Raw genomic sequence first — 25,490 nt, 5'->3', positions numbered from 1 at the left:
CATAGAGAATTTTCTTAAGCGCAAAAATTATGACTAGAGTGGTGAAACTGTATTTTCATCTGCAATTAAATTGTATTAAAATTTTATTTCAGAACCAATATTATCATTTATTATTAATTTAGTGCATAAATGTATTTTTCATCAGTTTTTATGAGTACCGTATTTTTCGGACTATGAGTTGCAGTTTTTTTCATATTTTGGCCAGGGGTGCGACTTATACTCAGGAGCGACTTATGTGTGAAATTATAAACACAGTACCGTAAAATATCAAATAATATTATTTAGCTCTTTCACGTAAGAGACTAGACGTATGAGATTTCATCGGATTTAGCAATTAGGAGTGACGGATTGTTTGGTAAACGTATAGCATGTTCTATAAGTTATAGTTATTTGAATGACTCTTACCATAATATGTTACGTTAACATACCAGGCACCTTCTCAGTTGGTTATTTATGCGTCATGTAACGCAGTGGTCCCCGGTACCGGGCTGTGGCCTGATTGGTACCGGGCCGCAGAATATTTTTTTATTAATTTTTATTTAAAAAAAAATAAATAAAAATGTTTTTCTTTTTTTTGTGTTTTTTATTAAATAAACATAAAAAACACAATGTACACTTACAATTAGTGCACCAACCACAAAAACCTCCCTTTTTCATGACAAAAACATCCCTTTTTCATTACAAAGAAAAAAAAAAAAAAAAAAAAAAAATAGGACACCCCACCCGGGCCGCGGAACAAATTATTAAGCGTTGACCGGTCCGCGGATACAAAAAGGTTGGGGACCACTGATATAACGTACACTTATTCAGCTTGTTGTTCACTATTCTTTATTTATTTTAAATTGCCTTTCAAATGTCTATTCTTGGTGTTTGGTTTTATCAAATACATTTCCCCAAACTATACAACTTACACTCCAGTGCGACTTATATATGTTTTTTCCCTTCTTTATTATGCATTTTCGGCAGGTGCGACTTATACTCCAAAAAATATGGTACCTTTTTTCAGTGTATTTGATTGGTATCAATTTTTTTCGTCAGTATGACCAAAGCCTTGATAATAATCTTTGTATTTACACATGGTTTCATATAATTTAATAAATCAAATCAAATCAACTTTATTTAAATATAATCCTGGTAAACTGTACAGAAAGTAAGTAGGTTAGATATATTTATTGAATACAGTTAAAATAAAGAGTAATATTACTACTTCAGTGTTAATATTTGAGTGGAATATTTGAGTGAGTGTTGCAAAAAACACTAAAACCCCTCAATAAAACGTCTGCTGTGTGATAGTCGACAATATTAAAAGCGCAATGTGGCTGACAGGCGATTGATGACTGTAAAATGCCTCTCACAGTTATTAAAAACATTTGAAATTCAGTTTTAAACATTATGAAAAATTACAGACGTATTATGCAGTATTGTAAAAAAAACGTGCAGTTACACAACATCACGTCTTGTCAAAGTATCCACAAAATGGAAAATGTTGAATAAATAGACTTTTTTACCTGTAAAGGGCGCCTTCAAACCATTTCTATTTAGCTTACTGTACCATGAAAAATACCTAATTATCTACAATACAAAGCACAGAAGAGAAATCAGTGACGATATGGGGACGCAAATGCCAAACCATAAGTAGGTGGGCATATGCCGTAATAAATTTAGATAATGTAGAACATATTTGTTAAGTATTAGAGGTGGGAATCTTTGGGCACCTCACGATTCGATTCAGATTCTTGGGAGAAGATTCAATTCTCGATTCAACACGAGTCTTATAATGTATCATTTGGTATCTACATTGTAGTACAACCTCTTCATAACAGGTTATAGGTTAGAAAAGCTCCTTTTAGGCTGCTGACGCACGACTTGTATGCGCAGTGTTGGCTTCTACTTCCTCAAGAGGCTAGGATCCTTCAACGTCTGTACAAAGATGTTGAAGATGTTCTACAAATCGGTGGTGGCGGGCGGTTTCTTGTACGCCGTGGCCTGCTGGGGCAGCGGGCTGAGAGTTAGGGACGCAAACAGACTGGACAAGCTGGTAAAGAAGGCCAGTAACGTGTTGGGAGTGGAGCTAGACTCTCTGGCGGTGGTGTCAGAGAGAAGAAGTCTAGCAAAACTCCTAGCCACTATGGACAACACCTCCCACCCACTACACTCGGACCTTGCAGAGAGAATGAGCACATTCAGTGGAAGGCTCAGACTCCCAAAATGCAACACAGAACGACACAGGAGGTCCTTCATTCCGACAGCCATCAGACTGTATAACTCATATGTTCCTTCTTAACTGCACTTAAATGTAGAATATATTTATATTATTCATATATTATATAGTTTATATAGAATATATGATATAAATTATATTATTTATAAATATTATTATCTATTGTGAGCGAACTTTGGTGCTGAATTTCCTCCAGGGATCAATAAAGTACTTTCTATTCTATTCTAAAAAAACGTCTTTTCAAAAATGTATTTTTAAAATTGTATCTAAAAAAAAATTACAGAATGTTAATTAATCTAATGAAAGAAAATACGGCAATACCAACTACAACCCAATCCCAGGTTTACAATATTTTTTACAAAATTTACCAATTACTGAATACAATACCAAAAAAAAAAAACCTGTATCAATAATACCAATAATCCATCCATCTATCCATTTTCTACCACTTGTCCCACTCGGCGTCGCAGGGGGTGCTGTAACCTATCACGGCTGCATGCGGGCAGAGGCTGGGAATACACACAGTCAAGGGGAGAACATGCAAACTCCACACAGAAAGACCACGAGCGGGGCTCGAACCCAGGACCTTTGAATTGTGAGGCACATGCACTACCCCCTATACCACCGTGTTGCCCGATATCAATAATAGTTTGTTTTAATCCAAAAATCGATTCTTAAAAAAAACAATTTGCGGAAAAATAATTTCTTCTCTGTTAAATCGATTCCCGAAAATCAATTTAGAATTGGAATAAATAAAAATTGCAATTTGAATGTGAATTATTTTTTTTTAACACCTCTAGTAAATATATTGTATACATTTTTATAGGATAGGATAACCTTTTATTCATCACCCAATAGGAAAATTATGTTGTTGCAGTGCAAGTTTATGCATACATTAACAGAAGTAAAGTGTAATGCAAAGCAAAAAAAATGTACTAAATACTACATATTGTTCATTATTATGTGTGTATATATATATATATATATATGTGTATATATATATATATATATATATATATATATATATATATATATATATATATATATATATATATATATATTCAAAAAAATACAACAAAAAACACTAACATCTGTATTGCACACCACAGAAAAAAAAAACTTAATTGCATTGTGAAGTCCTTTTTGCACTGTGGATGTAACAGTCTAATGCTGAAGGAGCCACTCAGGGCCTCCCCAGTGTTGTGCATGCGGTGAGAGGAATTGGACATATTGGATGTCAACTTAGTCAGCATTCTACTGTCAGCCACTTCCACATTAATGTCTAGTGGGCAGCTTAGGACGGAATCAGCTCTCTTAATCAGTTTATTGAGTGTTCCTGTTTCTTATATAATCTATATCAATATTTAAATATGAAAATAATGTATTAGATAGAAAAACAAACATGTTGACAAATTACTTGTTGTATCGTTATTAGAGATGCGCGGTTTGCGGTCTCATCCGCGGAGTCCGCGGATAAACCGCGGGTCGGGCGGGTGACATAACGAAAAATTTGATTTTAAATAGATTCGGGTGGGTGGCGGTTGAACCATTCGGAATTATTTGATATACATGGGTCAGGGATCGGCATTCTTTAACACTCAAAGGGCCATTTTGACCCGTATCACAAAGTAAAGAAACAACAGGAGCCGCAAACAGTCTCGCGAAAATCTGCTGGCGGTCACCCAGTTAACAACAATTAGGGCGTGTTATAAAGCTATTGCCTTTGACGCCTTCTACAACATGTATAAACTGCATGCCAGTCCAGCAACATGTTACATGTGGCTTCCGCAGACACACGTACACGACTGACAGGCATACTGGGTGACACAGAGTACACTGATGGTTGTGATATAAACAATTTTAACACTCTTACTAATATGCGCCACGCTGTGAAGCCACACCAAACAATAATGACAAACACATTTCGGGAGAACATCATCACAGTAACACAACATAAACGCAACACAACAAATACCCAGAATCCTTTGCATCCAGGAGTATTCCTGACTATAATATACACTCCGCTAGCCCCAATCCCCGACCTCCCCACCCCCCCGTGCGTTGGTAAGGTGGGCGGGGTGTATGATATAGTCAGGAAGACTCATGGATGCAAAGGATCCTGGGTATTTGTTGTGTTAAAATTGTTTATATCACAACCATCAGTGTATTCTGTGTCAGCCAGTATTGCCTTTCAATCTTGTACGTGTGTCTGCGGAAGCTGCACACAACATGTTACTGGACTGGCAAACAGTTTGTACATGTTGTTGAAGGTGTCAAAGTCAATGGTTTCATAGCACGCCTTTAATCTCGTTATCTGAATAAGCATCAGCAAACAGTTGCGAAAATGTTAGCGGCTCTCATTATCCCCTATTCTCTTTGAAACGGGTCAATATAGATCTATGAATGGTAAAAGTTGCCGACCCCTGATATATAACAAGGGGCGGGTAACGGGCGGTTGCGGTGTTGATAAAATGTTGGTTCGGGTGGATGGCGGGTGGACAATGACTTTAGTGATGCGGTTGGGGATGATATAATTGCCTATCCGCGCATCTCTAATTGTTATGCTTAGCAGGTGGCCTAAATGTGATGACCCATGATTCCATACATACTGTAACATTCACTGCAGGCAAAAACAATTATACATCCCCGTAAAACTGAAGCAAATGTTATCCTATTGATAGCTGACAGCATGCTCCAGTCATTCATTGGGGATCAATGTCCTTGCACACTGAGCCACAAAGCTTTTAAGATGGGCGCCATTTAAAAAAAAAAAAAACAACAACATTTATTTGGCACTATTCCCATCAGCTACGTTCAATAGAGCATTTCAGCACCTTTATATGTAAGGATGTGAAGCTGAAATTTTTGTTATTGAGATACTTCAGAGGTTAACAAGTGGCTTCCTCCTGTAATCTGACACAAATACAGGGGTGAAAATAGGTCGCAGTGTGTACATCACATAGCAAGTGTGTTTTAACGCGTAGCAGGTGTTGGACTCATGCATGCACACTATGCATATAGTTTGTACAGTATTGTCTGACACTATCAGTTTACTTGTCATCACACAAGCTTTTTATTTTTATTTAGAAATTGTTGACTTCTACTTAAATGCAAACTTGTTCTTTTGTCGCCTTCAGTCTAACTGACAGCGCTACTTAGGCATTTAGATTAGAGAGAAGCTGTGCCTAACAGCAAGTGTTAAAAACGTGCTTAACTTAACTCCGGGTTTAATCCTCTTGTCTTAATTATGTGATGAGTTTCTGCACAGTGCATATTTGTACAAAGCAAAGTTGTGTGTAGTGAGGCTATTACAGGACCAAGCGCATAAACAAACAATGCTTCTAGTTTGCATGACTGTTAAATACAAACGCCCAAACAATCAGCAAAATAGACACAATGTGGATAAGGATAAGAAGGACAGCTGCAGAATAACTGTAGAAGTTGTTTAAAAATTTGCAGAGCTGTTACATAGTCAGCATTGTAGAGGATTAACTCTAATGCAGTACGTAGTTCCCTAGGAGTGTTTTTTTTTAAGGCAATAACTTTAAATTGGTTTAATGGTCCAACACAATGTAACCCAAGATGTGCAACAAAAAGCAGGACCATATGTCATTTTTACTGCTACAGTCTGAAAGGATTCCTCAAATTCAATAGCTATGGTCTTATTACTTTATCTGTATCTTTAAAAAAACAACTAGCAAAGCATTTCCTTTAAATGTGGGCAATAAGACTTCTATGACCTCTCTGTTATGAGGAACATTATGGCAGTATTTCCTAATCTTTTGTACGTCCACTTTTAGATTTAGTTATGTGCTTACTCCTATAAAAGCAATACAGTGGAACCTACAATATTATGCTATCTATTGTTTCACCAAGAGTTCACTTTAAAACATCATGCATGATTTCATGTGTGATTCAGTGAGCAGTTTTATTATTAGTAGTAGTAGTGTATTGCGTTTTAAGGGTTGTACCAATCTGATACTGATAACAGATAACGGTCCGAATCAGATTATAGGTGCTTGCACCTAAGATTTCTGACGAAAGATCCAATACAAGCAGTCCTCAAGCTAGTTAAATGTCCTCGAGAAAGTAAACAAAGTTGGGCTTTTCTTGTATTGTAGTGCAAGGTAAACACGGTAGGCTATTGGTTACTTGGAGACAGCAGCTACAAAACAGCTCAGCACACAAGCTGAAATATGCAAATAAGTAAGGGTTTACCAATTAATCGATACATTGATTTATCGATTCACACTCCTTAGGCTCAACATCATTCTCTGCTTGACACATTTGCTTTCCGGGAAGATAGGTATCGATCCAACATCGTTAAAAATGAAATTAATCAAAAAACAAAACATTGGATTTAAGAATGTCAGACTTTATATGAAGTTGAACAATTTTAATGGTAAGGACTTTAAACGTTATTCAAGTCTGTCTGCCCGTCTGTGGCGTAATCTCTATCAGTCTGCAAAACAAGAATGGCAGACAGCTATGATGGCTGACAAAAGTCGCAACAAATGCAAATGCAATATCAAAAGACAATATCATAAATTATAACACAACAACTTTCAGGTACAGCACGATGACAAAAGCCACAACAAATACAAACGCTAAAACGTAATAATATAAAGCCGCAACACAATTTTAAGCAACGGAAGGCCGCAACGGATGCGGCGGAAGTGTCAGCGACAGACCAACTTCTTGAACATTGTCAATTAGTATTACTGAAAAACACATTATTTATGACTGAAATTCCCAATAACTGAAATTCCCCAAAAAGTGTAGTTCCCCTTTAACATGCACGTAAAGTTCCCATATTTTGCAGGCGCGTCAGGTATGGCAAATAATTACGTATTCTGGAAATTCCTAAAACAAAATTTTAAAATTGGCTCTCTCGCGCCACTATTAGAATTAAATTACAAAAATTAGCACCTTCTACCGGTTCAATGTATCAACACGAAAATTGCAGGGGATGTCTATCATGACGAGACACACATAAAAGTCTCAGCAACCTATACCTGAAAATGAACAGAAAGTCAACCATGTCAGTTTTTTTCTTCCATTTTTTTGGTGATAAAAAGATGTCATACTTTAACAAACTCCTTTTACGGAAATTGGCAAAATGAGCTTGCAGTTAACATTACAGATAATACACAGAGGTGATGATAAATTGCAAATACATTTTGCCTATACCATAAGATGTGACCGTGGCATGCCGCCAAACATTGCTGCAAAGATTTGCCAGAAAACACGAAACGTTAACAACTGGACTTCACAAATTCAGATTTTGATCTTATTTGGTAGAAATGATGATGAGGCGGCATAGCTCGATTGGTAGAGTGGCCGTGTCAGCAACTTGAGGGTTGCAGGTTCGATTCCCGCTTGTGCCATCCTAGTTACTACCGTTGTGTCCTTGGGCAAGACACTTTACCCACCTGCTCCCAGTGCCACCCACACTGGTTTAAATGTAACTTAGATATTGGGTGTCACTATGTAAAAGCGCTTTGAGTCACTTGAGAAAAGCGCTATATAAATATAATTCACTTCACAATTCACTTCATCACACCCTGAAATCCCCAAAATATCAGTACCTGTTCTTACCTACTCCAAGTGGGTGGAGCCTAGTGCAGGTCTCGAATTTCAACTTTTTAAGATCAAGGCAAGTGTTGCCTTAAAGGGGGGCTCATATTTTAGGGCACAAAGGCAAGTTGGAAGGGCACTGATTGTTATTTATTACTCTGGTACTCTTGTCTTGTTCTGTATATTGTACAGTATTTTGTATTTCTATAGTGTTTTGTATATTGTACAGGATTGCTTATTATTTTTATTGGATAGTTGTCTGTTTATTTCGATTGTTAGTTTTTCATTTATTACCTTTTGTGTAGTTTATTTTTACCCCATATGTGTTCCAACTACCGCACCTTAAATTGGAGTCCTTAATCTCGTTATATGCAACTATAATGACAAAGTCCATTCTATTCTATTCTACATGCATACACATACATACATACATATATATATATATATATATATATATATATATATATATATATATATATATATATATATATATATATATATGTATATATATATACATACATATACATATATATATATATATATATATATATATATATATATACATACATGTATATATATATATATATATATACATGTATATATATATATATATATATATATATATATATATATATATATATATAATATATATATATATATATATATATATATATATATATATATATATATGTATATATACCGTATTTTTCGGACTATAAGTCACTTTTTTTTTGTAGTTCGGCCGGGGGTGAGACTTGGCCAAACTATAAAAAGACTGCGACTTATAGTCCGAAAAATACAGTATAAATATATATATATTAGGGGTGTAACGGTACGTGTATTTGTATTGAACTGTTTTTGTACGGGGGTTTCGGTCCGGTTCGGAGGTGTATCGAACGAGTTTGTAAGGTAAAGTCTTAAGCTGCTCTGCTTTCTGCCTCTGTCTGAGCACCCAGTATTGTCCCGCCCACACAACCATCTGATTGGTTACATACAAAGCCAATCAGCAGTGCGTATTCAGAGCGATGTAACAGCCAATCAGCAGTGCGTATTGATATCTTAAAATAATCATCAAATTATTTTGCTCTTTTGTTATTGTTTACAAACTCAGGACATAAGTCCCTGGACACTGGAGGACTTCAAGGACAAAAATCAAAGGTTTTAAAGATAGTTATATTGCACTATTGAATTTATTTTGCTCAAAACATTGTAAATATTAAATAAGAATACGGAAATAATAACATGTATATTGCTACACTGCCAAGCAGTGTGTTTGTCTGATTATATTTGTAATAAAAATGGAATTACTCCAAGATGTTGAAACTTTGAAGTATCAGTGTCAGCATTGCTATGACCAATATTGCCACTGTAACTACTTTGTAAGAGATCGATACTCAAATTTGTTGTATCAACCAAAACTAATGTAAAGTATCCAAACAGAAGATTACGTGCTTATTACACTTTAACTGATGTATTGATAGAACCATGATACAACAGAAAGTAATCAGATATTAACAGTATATTAACCAGTCGATTAATGATAGTTTTAAGAAAATGATGCAACCTGAAAAAACATATTAGCAGCCAAATTAGGAGCCTTTATGACCCCTTTTGAAATGTCATTTATTCACCAAATAATATATTGTGATACATATTGTTATCGGAAGAGGCTGTAATATACTGTATATCGCGATCAAGATTTTCATTTCCATATGCACTCGACTGATACGATATTGATACCAATCTACTAAACATACCGCCAGACAATGCAAACATGTATATATATATATATATATATATATATATATATATATATATATATATATATATATATATATATATATATATATATATATATATATATATATATACACACATAAACATATATATTTATATATACATACACATATACATATATATATATACACACACATATATATATATATATATATATATATATATATATATATATATATATATATATATATATATATATATATATATATATAGTTGTGATAAAAAGGGATAATTTTATGCGCACTGACCTCTGTTAATGCCATGGGTGCATTTGCTGCAACCTCCCCTGGAAATGGCCGGAATGACACTGCCGTAAGTGGAATAGCCATTAATCCTGCAGGGCTCTTCATAGCACGCTTCCACGGAGGTGCAGCAGTAGACTGAATGAGAAATCCCTGAGGGGGGTGTGCCGGAGCTGGGCAGCAGTTTGGGTCTTTTGCTGCTCTTTGGACATAAAGCGAGGGGTGTCATGGACGATGGTGAGGAGTCCGGGTGGCGAAAGTGAACACAGTAGCTGGGGAAACAGGTGTACGTGTGTGGCGTGATGGTTATGGCTGCCGGGTGGCTGGTCTGGAGGTGGTGGTGATGATGATGGTGGTGGTGGTGGTGGTGATGGTGATGGAACACCTCAGAGACCGAGCCTTGGTCGTCCAGCTCCTTGATGGTCTTATCTTTGAGGAAGAGGGCCAGTCTGTGGCAGTACTCGACACACCTCTCTTGCGTACAGCAATAGCAGGTTGACACTTCGGTCTCTTCCTGCTCTTCTTTGATTGTTTTTAAGGAGAATCCTAGCGTGGAGCCACAGTGGCGTGTCTTTAAACACTCTTGTCCACCTGACTTCCACTCTGGGTCCAAAGCCCCCGTCTTACAGAGACTACAACATCCCTGGACAGGAGAGCCTGGTTGGGAATGAACTGGATCCTCTTTACCCTGTTTAATGTGCTTTAGCTGCTCATTGTGTTTTGGATTTGTTCTTCTTTTGGTCTGCGGTGTTGCTCCACTTAAAGGCTTACCGCTAATCTCAACCTGAGTTGAATCCTTAGCCTTACTTTCACTCACAGGCTTGGACTCCTGCTTCTTTTGCCGCTTGTTTCCATAGAGGGAACTGGTGAGTTTAAGCAGTGTTGCAGCGGTGAGGCCTGCCTGACGCCGAGGGGTCGGGGCAAACAGACTCAACCAGTCGACTGGCGGAGTCTCCACCGTGGACCGCTTCTGTTTTTTATTACTTTCTCTCAAGTGTGTTTTCCCTCGCCGGAGAACCTTTTTGGCTCCATGAGATTTCCTCTCACCTTTAGGCAGAGCTTCATTTGAGGGCTGCTCTTTTTTAGTGGGATTGGATGCAAGGGAATCGGCCCTGTAGAGCAGCAAGCTGTTGACTGCCTCTGCATTGAGAGAGGCCATTCTCCTCCTGCGTGGCTCAGTAACAAGCGGCGGCCACGTGAGTAAGGCTTCAGATTTGCAACTTTTTGGTTTCAGTGCTTGTTGAGAAGCTGATTTTTTCAACTTGTGAAATTTGGTCCTGCTTTCAGAGGAGTCCTGCTTCTTTTTGACTTGCCTGCTTGGTTCTTTGCAAGTTTTCCGCAAGTCTTTGCCTAAAACTCTTTTCTCTTCCAAACGGGTGAGCAGGACACAACAATCCAGTGCATCTCCCATGCGCCCCGCCAATGTCTTCTTCCTAAATTGGTGTGACATCCCCTGCTTCTTTCCTCTCTGCTCCTCCATTCTCTCTTTCCTTTTTCTCATTCCACTTCTCTTTTCCCTGTGGGACTTCCCACCTGTTGCTTGCTGATTTTGCTGATCTTTCACCATGGTCTCGTCCTGGAGCAGATACTGCATCTACGACAGTGGTTGGAATTCAGAGCGGCCCGTCAACAGGAATCATCATGAGTCATCAACTGATGCCATCCAATCTCTGGAGAAAGACAAAAGCAGGAGATCACAGATTATTACACTCGTAAGAATCTTTCCCTGATGTTAATGTAACAGACATTGATTATTTATCAACGGGTTTGACTTAATTTGCGGCCAATTTCTAGGTCCCGTGACGACTACTGGGCTTGAAATGTAAATGCTATACCCAAATGCATTACATTAGGGTATAGTTTAACGCCTCGGGCCATATGGTCTCCTATTTTTCACTGCTGTAGTAGTTAACGTGAAATATGTCCACATTATCTCACAAAAGTGTGTACATCGGTCCCATTTCAGCATGTTTTCAAGGGGCAATATTTCAAAAAGGATATTTAAGTAGGGTTGCAACTAACGACTATTTTGATAAACGACCAATCATCAGTTATCTTAATCAGTAGACGAGTCGGATTATGAAGTATAAACCTATTCAGTTTCAGTGGCTTTAATTTAGCAATCTGCTTTTAAATTCAGCTTAAGATATTTTTAGGCATGTGTTTACTAACAAATACGACTAATTCATTCAGGAATATTTACTCAAACTGTAAGTATGCTGCTCATTATGGTGTTCCAAAAAAACAAAATTATTAATAATCCTTTGTCAATTTAAAAGCACGGATTGGCCAAGTGCTGACAAAAAAACTGTATATTTTTTAATGAAGAAACAACGGTAAAAACTGCAGCAATTAAAGAGAACAACAAACACTAAAGTTACTTAACTTCCTCAAAAATAAAAAAGCATTTTGTGACGATGTGTTTAAAAATCTGAACACAGGTATATTATTGATTAAAACTCCTAGCATTTTTAGCAATCTAATAGACTGCACTTTGGACTAACTGAGATTGCTATGAGTCATCAACAGCAGTACAAAGTGGAGATGCACGGTCTTGATTCAAGATGCACTTCATCTTCGACATCAATAAGACAGGACGCATATTGCTAAGAAGACTGAGTGATCATAGTCGTGACTGGTGACCAAGGTTTTGCAGAACAACACACGCCTGTGATTTCAGCACATGGAAGCAGAGTTGTATCCATCCATCCATCCATTTTTAAAGGCTTTTTCCTTTCGAGGTTGCGTTTCTTTTTTCTGTAACTTAAAGGAGTTACCCAGTATGTGACTAAATATTTCCATGTTGTGGTTGTGTTTTACTTGCCTTGCTTAGCATCCTACGGGCTACCAGTGAGCACTGTAATCCACACTGGAACACATTCAAGGCTATCATAGGGGTGTAATGGTATTAGCATCCTACAGGCTACCAGTGAGCACTGCAATCTACCCTGGAACATTTCAAGGCTATTATAGGGGTGTAATGGTATAGTAGATTCCGCTGTATTTTGGTTTCCAAGTCTTCACAATAATACTGTGACGCCGGACGATATCAACCTTGGTGTAGTTTTTTCTGGCCTTTTAGCGGAGTTTGAAAATAAACTACATTTCCCCAGAACGCCATATGCAAGAACTGAAAAGTGTTCATAGTCGATGAGAGAAATTGTTTTTTTTTTTAGACATTCCCTGAAAAATGTCATCATTATCTTTATAACTATTTGATTCATGTTGCTATTCAGACAAACTAACCCTTGCAAAAACATAACCTATTTGGTGGAGGTAAGAAAGTCTGCATTCTGCAAAGCAATATTTTCACCTCAAGCGTTTCCAAGGCAACACAGAGCTAGCATGTCATGTTGCACTTAAAAATAAATGTATGTAGTAATAAATGTGATTATATTTTAGCATTATGTGTGTCTTTCATTACAGTAAGTGTGTTTATCATAAACATTCCTGCCACTTAATTTTACAAACTATAAGATGTTTTTTTGGTGGGGGAGAATATATACTACAATAATATCGTACCACCGTGAAATTTGATACCGTTGGGTGAAAGGGGTTTAAATCTTTACTTCAACGCCACGCTCATTGAATTGATGTCATATCCACAGCTGCAGTTCATAAGAGGTAGGTTATGATAAAAAGGATTCCATATGTCAAAATAGGCCCTGCGATGAGGTGGCGACTTGTCCACGGTGTACACCGCCTTCCGCCCGAATGTAGCTGAGATAGGCACCAGCGCTGCCCGCTAACCCAAAGGGAATAAGCGGTAGAAAATGGATGGATGGATGTAAAAATAGAATAGTTATAACGTGAATGCAAAATCCAGGCAAAGACCATTCACTTTAACAGACTTCTCCAGCCAATCAACTTCAGAGTCATAGCCCTAAAAACTAGCAAATTCCAAAGTCATATAATGCTGAATTCGATCGGAAAATACACGCCTAAAAGATACACAAACGGTCAGCTCAGCATCATGCTCTGTAAGCCGTATTTCTTTGACATTTTTTCACGACTCGCTGTATTCTAAAAGAGCAACTAGTCTCAATAAGACTTTTAAGAGGTGTCGAGGGAAGAAGAATGTAACAAAATTAGAAGAGTACACATTGAAAGCTGTAGATCAGGGATATTTGACTAAATTGTTTTGGGGGCAAGGTTTCCAAAAAGGTAAGAACCGGGGGGCCGGACATTTCCCTTCACTAATAGTCCTATTTTGTATATCATAGACATTAAATTGTGGTTTATTGATTTTTGTCAGAGGTACAGGAACACTCTGCTGTTTTCAAGGGCACTCTGCAAAAAAACTAGTCAAAGATCCTCACAGCATTTTAAGAATATGCTGCAAAAATGTGTCCCTCAAAGTTGAATAGCCCAAATGATGAAAAAAAAGAGAGGACCAAAAATAGAACCTTCAGGAAAACCACTAGCATAACTAAAGAAGTTAAATAACTACTTACTGCATCTGAAGTAAACATGTTACGGAAACACCAGTATGGTGTCATACCTGGGTGGGATGTGGCCCTGGGCTGCCAGTTAAATAGCCCTGCCTTAATGTAAAGAAAGTAGTGTTCATGAATCGATGACCGTATACTAATCTTTACAGAGCTTGACATTTTTCCACACTTGGGTGTTGTTTGAGGAAAAAGTAGACCGGAAGATTGCCTTCATCATTAAGGTCACACGTTTTCTCATTAAAAGTCACTTGACTCATTTTTGACAGTGTTAAAATGTCACCTTACAACTGTCTGCTCAGTTAATAAATGTTGAACTTTGCCTTTTTCCATTTTTTTAATGAGGAACACATGCTTAGGAGGTTCCCATATTACTTCATATTGGGGGACGGCATAGCTCGGATGGCAAAGCAGCCGTGCTAGCAACTTCAGGGTTCCAGGTTCGATTTCAGCTTCCACCATCCTAGTCATGTTTGTTGTGTCCTTGAGCAAGACACCTCACCCTTGCTCCTGATGGATTGTGGTTAGGGCCTTGCATGGCAGCTCCCGCCATCAGTGAGGGAATGGGTGAATAAGGAAATAGTGTCAAAGCGCTTTGAGTACCTTGAAGGTAGGAAAGCGCTACACAAGTATAACCCATTTACCATTTCATATAGAGACATTGTCTCTAGAACAGACTTCTTTACCATTCAAGGAAAACACTTTCCTTTTGCCAAATACTTTATCAGGGTCTCTGCAGGTCAAATTTAAAGCGGAACTGCACTTTTTTGGCCTTTTGCTTATTGTTCACAATCATAAGAGACAAGAACACGTCTTTTTTTTTTTAAACGATTAAAAAATTATTAAAAAAAACGCTTAAAAGACGTGGCAAATGGGAGTCACCATTTTAGCCTTCAAAGGTCTCTAAAACAACATCAAAACCCTACAACAACGTTGTATATACATACTGCACGTCTATATATAATGTAGTAACAGACATGTTCATAACAATATGTAATATGTAAAATTTTTATCAAATTTGGATAAACATAATTATTTCCTGGACTCATTTATTCCACACATTGATTTCCATTTCTATAGCAGCGCACGTCTAACTTCTGACAATAAATGTGTGTTACTATTTCCGGAATCAAATGCGAGTTTGTGTTCTAATCATGGCAGCCTTGGTAAAAGACAACCAAGACTACTATTTTTGGACAATTGAGGATTTACATCTTTATACTTTTAAAGCTAAATATACTGCTTCTTAAAGAAGCGAGCACAAAGGTAGAGGGAGATGAAAGCGATTGACGCTGTAAATATGGAACTTGGAGACGAGCTCTTTAGACATAAATGGATTGCTTACCCAAAATCAACAGGAAACGTTACCCAGCCAGCTGGACCAGAAGAACAACTGCCCATCGAGTGAGACAATTTAATATCGATCATGATACACGCAGCACAACTTGCGCGTTAGTACAACTACAGTACAAACGCTGTCTGGATAGCTCAGCTGTGTACGAACAAAACATGATATGTGGGCTAATACTTTAGAGATATTCTAATATGAATGTTTATGTTTTTCAGTCAGTACAAAATGGTGTCGTGTTGTGCATTACAAACTCAAACGTCTTTCATTTTGTTGTAGAAGCTAGCTGATCTCTTTCAATAGTTAGCTTTTACGGGTAATACAGACGCACCCTGATGTGTTATGATGATAGAAAAATAGTTCCTCAATGTTTGCTCTTAAAATAACAATGTCGCTACAGCTTGGTTATTATACAGGCTAAGGAATGTCAATTAAATATTGTTGAAGGTTTTTGAATGATTTTTAAAGTGATTTAGAGGTAGAATTGATTGCTTCCAATGGCTGCATTGCTAGTCAACTAGAACGAGCCGATTTCCGTATGTTGGAAAGCGAAAAAAATAAAAAATAAACTTCTGTTTTCCTGTCTCTCATAATAATTGTGAACATCTGGGGGAAAAAAGTGCAGTTCCCCTTTAAGACTTTTTCAAGACCATATTGAAAATACGTTAAGACAATTTCATATCCATATGAACAAAAAAATACAAAGATATAAAAGAAAATCATAGGTAGTATATGAATTAATTGGCTGCTTTTTCAGATTGGAAAACAAAATGGTAAAACTAACTAAATAGATTAGAAGCTTCTCTTTTGTAAACTAATTGGAAAAAAATTAACACACATCATAGCAGTCCTTTTTCAGATTTGCAGTAAAACTGTTTTCCTGCGAAAGGTGCAGTGTGCTTCGTATCAAGTGTTTTCATGTAACAACAACCAGAACGTCAGCAATGGTAGAGGAAAGCAAAACAATATTTTGTCTGTGAAAGGGACTGTCAGCATCTCTGCTAAGGCTAATCGGTTAACTTTTGGAGTGTTTTTGCGGCTGTCATAATTGAGCAAACAGATTAAAACTTTACAATACTACTTCTGTATCTAGCCAAAGTTGAGAAAAACAGAATGCAGACAGAGAGATTGTCTAAAAAGAAAGAAAGCGATTATGGCTTGCAAGCCTTAGATCAAATTTGGATGTGAATAATATGAAAAACATTCAAATTTCAGCTCATTTTGTTTCTGGTATGTATAAATGCATTTTTACATTTGTTTTGTGATCATTTTTTTGAAAACATATTGCTAATAAACAACAGCTAGTTTTTATTCAATCATAATAAGATGACATTCTCAATTGTTCCTTTCTTTGTTCAGCCTACTTTAAACTGATTGTAAACAATGAACAGACAACCTTTATTTATAGCGTATAATGTCAATTGCTGTATAAACTTGGAAAAACGTTTAGGCATGAGAAGCTGACCTGAAATTATTGCAATAAATAATGATTTATGAGAATTATGTTGTTTTATAGTTTTACTTCTGTGAATATACTACCATGATTTCACTACCCCTGTGCAATACTACCCTTCGAGTGCAATACGTCCGACACTGATTGTTATTTATTACTTCGGTAATCTTGTCTTGTTCTGTATATTGTACAGTATTTTGCATTTCTATAGTGTTTTTTACATTGTACAGGATTGCTTATTATTTTATTGGATAGTAGTCTGTTTATTTGAATTGTTAGATTTTTTCCTTTATCACCTCGTGTTATTTATTTCACCCCATATTTGTTTCCACTACCGCACCTTAAGTTGGAGTCTTTAATCTCGTTATATGCAAATATAATGACAATAAAGTCCATTCCATTCTATTGTATTCTATTCTAGTAAACAAACATCTCATAATGATCTCCTTTGGCAATTGGCGCCACTTTACCCAAATAACAGTCCTGGGGATGTGGGGGGTGGGGTTAAATTGATCCTTGTATAGTGTTTGTGACGTTTCAGCATCTTTTGACACACACTTATCCTGGAATTTTGACTTTTACATTATCATTCCATTCACTGTCACCGCAATGTTTAAAATCCCCATCACACCTTCCCGTCTCGATGGCTCCACATCCGGGTCCTAAAAACGTTATACGTTTCCATCCACCGGTTCTGGAGCTACCAATCATTGAACTTGCACTTACCTATTTAATGCATGTAATTCGGCATTGCTACGGGCATTTTTTCGTTTTTTTTCCACTGCTCTGTAACAACACACCACTGCAAGCACAACACACTTGGTAGTGGGCGATAAATGCTGACCGGGCAGCAACAGTATCCTACTATAGTTCCATTTTGTAGCTATGTATATCGTACTCAAAAATCTAAACATTTAAAGCCAGACTGAAGTTTAAGAATTTTTTAGACACAAGTAACAATAGATTTTTAAGACCTTTCAAAATCGAATTTAAGACCTTTTATGAAATTTTAGGAGCATTTTAAGACATTTTAAAGACTTAAATTGGTGGATTCAAGACTTTTTAAGACCCCGCTGTTACCCTGCAGCCTTAAAAGACAATTATACCACTTTCTGTCATTATGTCTTTTTTTATCAGTTAGTATATAGTCATTGAGCTTTCACCATATCTGCAATTCCAAAGAACATACTACTTATAGAAACGCCCATATTGTAGTCAAATCCCCTTATTTGGATGCAAGTAGTGCAGTCCATTTTGATTTAATTGTTTGAAGACACAATTCATCAACAATAAATTCTATACAACTGACAGAATTCTTAACTACAAATGAGTCGCTTAATCGATTATTACGCCCATCTGTAATAACTACAACTCATTTTACTGCAATCATTAAATAGGGTGGCTTCCAATTACCTTGTAATCAGCAACAGCCTTGTGCGTCTTCAACTGCGATTGCTCGAATTGCCAAAGTTGATAAAAGTATTGAAACATTGAGTGACTCCAGAGTGGCCAGAGGCTTCCGACTCGACTGTTTTGCAACCATGTAATGGCTCAAATTGCTCTTATTCTCAAACGACTCTGTGAACCGTGAAATGTAATTCATCAGGGAGAAATGTAATTTGAAGATAAAAAACGGGACAGAAGGAGCCACGCATTGAGTTTCTGTCTGTGGATATCAAATCAAGCCGCTTCGTTTGAATGAGACAGACATGCACAATGGAAGAACAGGGGCTCATTGACAAGCATCATTTATCTACTGAAAAAGATGTCAGTACCACAGTGTAGTTGTAGAGACAATGGATATTAAAGGTCTCCACATCCCTGTTTCTTACTAATGTTAAACCACATTTACTACTTACTGGCAAAACAATACACTTATTTTTTAATAGTGCAGTGTCACATGTCTGCACACCCTCAAACTAATATTTTGTGGAAGCACATATTAATTTAATTATAGTCTACGTCTCGGAGTCTATCAGCATTTTTCCAGTCATTCATGCAAAAGTGCTCACAATCAGTCAGATGTTGAGAGGCAGTTGGATTTACGAAAGAGTATTGAGGCAAACACTAAAATAAGAACATTAAAATAAAGTACTGTACATTTTTAGTTGAGTTTATTCAATAATCTAGCATAGTGGTTTTATCAAATGAAATTATAGTGGAAGTGGGCCATAGAGGGTACTTCAACATTCGATTTAAATATGTTTTACAAACATTATGATTATCAAAATCATTGATTTTTCAACCATTAAGAATGCAACGATTCGTCGACATTGGCTACGTAAATTGACCAAAAAATTGTCGCTGACAAATTCATTTGTCTACAATTGTAGGTGACATCATCACTTGTGCTTTTTGCAGACGGAAGCGAGCCACCATGGCAACTTGCAACAACATAGTAGATGAAAACATGTAAAGTGTGGGAACATCCAACTATTCATTTCTACCGCCTGTACCTTTCGGGATCGCGGGGGGCTGAAGCATATCCCAGCTGCACTCGGGTGGAAGGCAGTGTACACCATTGACAAATAACCACCTCGTCGCAGGGCCAACACAGACAGACAACATTCACACTCACATTCACATATTAGGGCCAATTTTGTGTTGCCAATCAAGTTATCCCCAAGGGGCATGTCTTTGGAGGTGGGAGGAAGCCGGAGACCATGAATTGATTAACGTGGACCCCAAATTAAACAAGTTGAAAAACGTATGAGTGTCACCATTTAGTGGTCAATTGTACGGAATATGTACTGAACTTTGCAATCTACTAATAAAAGTTTCAATCAATCAATCAAAAAACCCTCACCGTCACATGCAAACTCCACAAAGTTTCTAAACCCGGGAATTGAACCCAAGACCTTCTCGCTGTGAGGCACAAGAGCTACCAACTGCCGCACAGTGCTGAAGTGTGGTAACATGTCATTTGAATTTTATAAAAAACATAAATAGTGTGCTCATGTTGCAAAGCAGACCTTGTACATCTGTAATACGGGAGCATTTAGAGAGGAGGTATGATGTCAGACATCTGGAGGATGTGTAAGATAGTTGGCTTGTTATCTTGCTAGCTAGTTAACAAGTGTGTGTCGAAGTTGGGTGCAAAATATATTCAACTATAGGGTTGTAACAGTATTGTAGATACAGCTGTATTGCCGTTTCAAAGTCTTTACAATAATGCCGTGACATGTGATGGTATCAAACAAAAACTTGGTGTGTGGCTTTTTTTCTGGCGGATTTGCATTGGTCAGGCCTGAAAATAGACTACATCTCCCAGAGTCCTGTGCGCAGCGCAAGTCAAGAAAGGTGGGAGCCGTGACAGCTCTGCATGGAACGCCGTAAGCAGGAAGTGAAGTGTGTTTGTAGTAGGGCTGGGCGATATGGACGAAAAAGTATATCTCGACATATTTTTTTAACTTAAAATCGATATTTGATATATATCTTGATATATTTTCCGGTGAAAATATACATACAAAGATGGTAATTTTTGAGCGAAATTCACTGAAATTTAACTCAAGGACAACTGTACTGTAAACAGTCTGTTGCTCTTTTATTAACCCAGCTAGTCAAGATGAATACAATTGAAAAACAAAGAATGTATACATAAAATAGAAAAATATTTTTTCTACATAAAATACTGTACTACAGCTGTGCAAATAATACAAAATGTATCAAACTTAGATAAAACATAAATTTGCAGGCAGGCACTTTTTAATTCCCAGTCGACGATGTAATGGACTGTCACACGCAGGTACGGTTCTGTGGTCAGCGCGAAGTAAGGGACTTTACTTAATTGTGCGGCTATGATCTTCCTCATTTCGGCGTACATTTTTTTGCAGCATTTTTCATGCAAAATATGCCCTGCTTGGCAACTGGTAACTTTCAGCATTCAGACAGGTTAGATTTTGGCTAAAACTTTCATATTTGTCATAATCAGAGGCAAGTTTTGAAACACAATTTTTTTTTTTAATATCATAGGGTACAAACAATGTTTATTCCATTAGCAAACTTCCTTTATCTGAATAGCCATTTGTGATTTATAACATGAAATAACAAATATCTTGCAGTCATATTGTTTATGTTTCATAGTGATTCAACTATTCCTTGTCAAAATATAAACAGTATGTATAATTAACAAATGTCAGCTACTGTCTTACTAGAGCAAAAGTCATCAAATGTGTGTTGTTAAATGTGAATTCTACGTCTTCCATGTCGAGAGCAGTTTTGATTTGGGTTTACATGATAAACAACTAGAATGAATGTTTTGGGCATTGTTTTATCCAGACGCATGTAGTTGTCCAAATGGGGCCAAGTAGACGCATTGTGGGTTTCCTGGATGTTGTTTATACATCGCTAAAAGAAAAATCGAATCTGAACCAATTGTGACTCTTCACAGTGAACCAACCAACCAATCATGGATTTTCTTATACATAAACCAACCACTCATCATTGATTTTTCCCTTATATGTTGTCCCCTGCCTGTAAAGTTGCACTAGTCTCTTCTCCCTCTCTCTTCTTTTGTAGCATGGGTCTAAAAATAGCTTAAGTACGGAAATCGCTACTTGTTTAAAAAGTAGCAAAACTAAAACCGTAGTTTTTAACACTGTGGCCGTATACCGGAATGGATTATGTAAACCGTACTCATTATGGGAAAGCCTTAGTTGTTGGCAGGTATGCAGAAGTTTGTGTTTTACTTACTAATCGGTGCCTGGCACACGTGGTGCTGGTGGCACAGTCAGACTCCATATTTTTATTGAAGATTGCTTGAATATTGAAAATGTGAGCATAAAAGGTTTCCTTTTGTTAATTCAACTTAATGTGTTGGTTGCCTTTATTCATATAAAATGTGATTGCATTGGCCATTAATTGTTGTTGACTTGCTTGTTTGTATCCATAATTTATTTATACCTAATTCACTTACAAGAAATAACAGGAATATAGGAAACTTCACCTGCAGTGTCCAGTATTGAGTATTTATTCCACAGTCACACTGCTTGATTTGTTTTGCCAAAAAGTTATTGAATTGATTCCAACTCACTTAATCATTTCGTATCGTACAGCAGTGGTTCTCAACCTTTTTTCAGAGATGTACGCCCTGTGAACGTTTTTTTAATTCAAGTACCCCCTAATCAGAGCAAATCATTTTTGGTTGAAAAAAAAAGAGATAAAGAAGTAAAATACAGCACTATGTCATTAGTTTCTGATTTATTAAATTGTATAACAGTGCAAAATACAGCTCATATGTAGTGGTCTTTCTTGAACATTTTGGAAAAAAAGATATAAAAATAACTAAAAACTTGTAAAATAAACAAGTGATTCTATTATAAATAAAGATTTCTACACATAGAAGTAATCATCAACTTAAAGTGCCCTCTTTGGGGATTGTAATAGAGATCCATCTAGATTCATGAACTTCATTTTAAATATTTCTTCACAAAAAAGAAATCTTTAACATCAATATTTATGGAACATGTCCACAAAAAAATCTAGCTGTCAACACTGAATATTGCATTGTTGCGTTTCTTTTCTCAGTTTATGAACTTACATTCATATTTTGTTTAAGTACTATTCAATAAATATATTTATAAATGATTTTTGGACCGAGATTAGCTGGCTAAAAATGCAGTGTGGAATGAGATAGATAACTAAATAAATAATAAATAGTGCAGTCAGTGCAGGATGGGGCTAGGGGTGGAGAGTGGGGGACAGCAAGAAGAGCAGAGGAAGACTATGAAGCCCGATTAGCGTTCAGCAGTCTGACAGTTCAGGGAAGAAGCTGTCTCTGAGCCTGGTGGTTTCATTCCTTATACTCCGCAGCCGCTTGCCTGAGGGGAGGGGTTTAAAGTGCTCGTGTACTGGGTGAGTGAATCAAATTGTTGTTACAACGAAGCGTTACACTCCTACTGGTACTTTACACAAGTGAGAGACAGGAAGTAATCGGCCTAAGAGTGGACAAAAAATAGAACATTTGATCAACCATCACCTGCAAAAAAAAATCAGTTTTGCCTCTTAATCACTCTAAAAATGCATCCAAAAGGCACCGTTAATAATCCATTTACGTCTCATGACCTGAATGTATTACAAAGTATTAGCAATATTGTTATTATAAGCGTTTAGGCGGACCATCTATTTTTAGCCACACCGTGATGTAAGAGTGCTGACTAGATTGTGCAGTAGCAGTGTTGAAATACTGAGCTGCTGCTCGTGATCGCATGTTAGCTGGTGAAAGCTAATTTTAGAATATAGATCCTTGTCTCTCACCTGGATAGAAAAATGTTGTGGACAAAAACCGAGAAGTTGGTCAGTTTCTTATTCCCAACTTCTATTTTTCAAATCTTTGCAAGGATTATGATTAATTCTTCGTCTAAACAGCAAGATTTGAACATCCCATCATTCGGCATCTAGTGAGAGCAGACATTGTACAGTAAGTGATTATTTTGTTATTATTTGTTGTGTCTAATGAAGTCTGCCGTGATTAATAGTGTTGTTGTTGCTGAAGGAAAACGAAAAAGTTTTGATGCATTTATGAAAATTCTGCGCCACTGTACGCTTAAAAAAAATCAAAATACAGTGCATCCGTAAAGTATTCAAAGCGCTTCACTTTTTCAAAATTTTGTTGTTACAGACTTATTCCAAAAAGGAATACGTTAATTTTTGTGTGCCAACCTTGTATCATCGTATTAAAAAAAATGTTTTTGAGAAAAAACTTTTTTTTTTTAATTTTGGAACAAAATGTGGAAAAAGTAAAGTACTGTGAAAACTTTCCAGACGCACTGTACATAATTATTGCATGTTATTATGAATATGCCTGTTACTACATTACATACGTATATACTTACAGCATCATTGATCGTTTACAAACTGAGTTTGGAGAGGAAATGACGCCAGAAAGACCGCTCCCCGCACAGGAAGTAACGTCAGAAAGAACGTGCCACAGCCAGCTTCATAATTAAGCGGTTTTGTGACTCGGAAGTAACCACTTGAAATATGTCCATTTGTCGAAAGAGAGTCAACGAGAAAGCGGGCTCCCCGGGATGTGATAAAAAAGGTACTGTGTGCTTTGTATTACCTGGCCGTCGAGGGAAGACTACGGAAAACGGCGAATGGTTTTGGACTGACACAGCAGACTATCAGTTATTTTCCACCATGTACTGTATATCGCGGACTCAACGTCTATGTCCAGAGTATATAAAGTCACCAAAAACGAATAGACAATGAAGGTGAAGGCAAAAGAGTGAGAAGTGTCCTAAACCAGATATGTCATTTTTTTTTGTCATATTGTGTACTTTCACGTGTCCAATAAAGATTTGATTAATTCATGATGGCTCAGGTGTGATTTACTAAAATAGGGCCCCACAGCACACCGGATTCCAGTTAATTGAAATACCACAACACCGGATATTGTTAAGATAAGTTACATTTAAGAACTTGCACACAAAGCAAGACTGGAGGTGACTATGAAAAAAACAAACAAAAAAACATATTTGTGCTTATCTCATATAAGGATTGTGAATGATGGACAAACTCTCCCAAAAAAGTGTAATTGCATTTTAAAGACACTCAACTTTTCTTTTTCTGCACTTTTTGCCTATCGTTCACACCCATTTTGAAAGACATAACGACGAATGTATTTTTTTAAATTGCATTCCAGATATAAATATATATAATATAAATCCGATCAAAAGTCTGCTTATAATGGAGCCTATGGGAGCGCTTATAATAACAATATCACTGTAAAATGTCTCTTGCCATGAGGGTTCTCCTGAGTCCCAAAGATCCTTTGTGAGCCCGGTAGACAGTTTGAATACAGTCTTTTTATTTAAACACAACAGACTGGAATTGTTTTTCAGCAGTCTCTTTTAGGCATGTCACTCCCGCTCTCTCTCCAGCTCTGAACTCCAACACCATGTCTCGTGCCAGCTGCTGCTAATAATGGCGACAGGTGATTAGATAACAAGGCCCACCTGGGCCATCTACTCACCTGTCGCTGTCTTCGAGGCCGGTCCTTCTACACCCCGTTCCGCAGCAGGCCCGCAGGCCACATCTCCCTCGACAATCACTATTACTTGGTTAATATTCAATTCAAGAAAAATAAATGGAGTATTTTTGGTGGATTTTGGGTGGTTTTCTATTGAGTTCTACGGGCAGAATAGAGGACCTCACATTGGCTACTCTGTAAGTGGACTAATATTTATGTTAATTTGCAAGTTAGAATGCATTAAAAAAAATACATCCATCGTCATGTCTTTCATAATGGTTGTGAACTGAAGGCAAAGTTCCCAGGAGTGCAGTTACCCTTTAACATGTATTTATTACTTGAAACATTGGTTCCTGTACCCTTCTTTGCACTTGAAAATACCTGTTTGTAGTAATTAACATGATGATTAGAACATTTGAGTATTGAATTGGT

The 25,490-nt window shown here is 37.0% G+C and overlaps 1 protein-coding gene and 1 long non-coding RNA gene across 4 annotated transcripts in view; one reads left to right on the top strand and one right to left on the bottom strand.

Moving 5' to 3' along the window:
- The window catches only part of bahd1 (bromo adjacent homology domain containing 1), a 135,818-nt gene that overhangs the window by 15,864 nt on the left and 94,464 nt on the right, over window positions 1-25,490 (bottom strand). For both annotated transcript variants that reach the window (XM_061895834.1, XM_061895835.1), the window contains exon 2: window positions 9,844-11,507. In XM_061895834.1, coding sequence (XP_061751818.1) covers window positions 9,844-11,431 — 1,588 coding nt within the window. In that variant the 5' untranslated portion in view covers window positions 11,432-11,507. The remainder of the gene's footprint in view (window positions 1-9,843; window positions 11,508-25,490) is intronic.
- Window positions 10,667-24,372, top strand: LOC133549924 (uncharacterized). 2 transcript variants are annotated; one of them, XR_009806201.1, is made up of 4 exons: window positions 10,667-11,033; window positions 11,125-11,213; window positions 11,423-11,549; window positions 23,922-24,372. It is a non-coding gene; the product is annotated as an uncharacterized LOC133549924 (long non-coding RNA). The 2 variants fall into 2 exon arrangements; XR_009806200.1 differs by lacking the exon at window positions 23,922-24,372 and having other exon boundaries at window positions 11,423-22,750.

Source organism: Nerophis ophidion, linkage group LG03 (assembly GCF_033978795.1).
Source record: "Nerophis ophidion isolate RoL-2023_Sa linkage group LG03, RoL_Noph_v1.0, whole genome shotgun sequence".
NCBI classification, from domain to species: Eukaryota; Metazoa; Chordata; class Actinopteri; order Syngnathiformes; family Syngnathidae; genus Nerophis; species Nerophis ophidion.
Note: the sequence above shows the minus strand (reverse complement) of the source record. Positions and strands in the feature narration are given on the sequence as shown.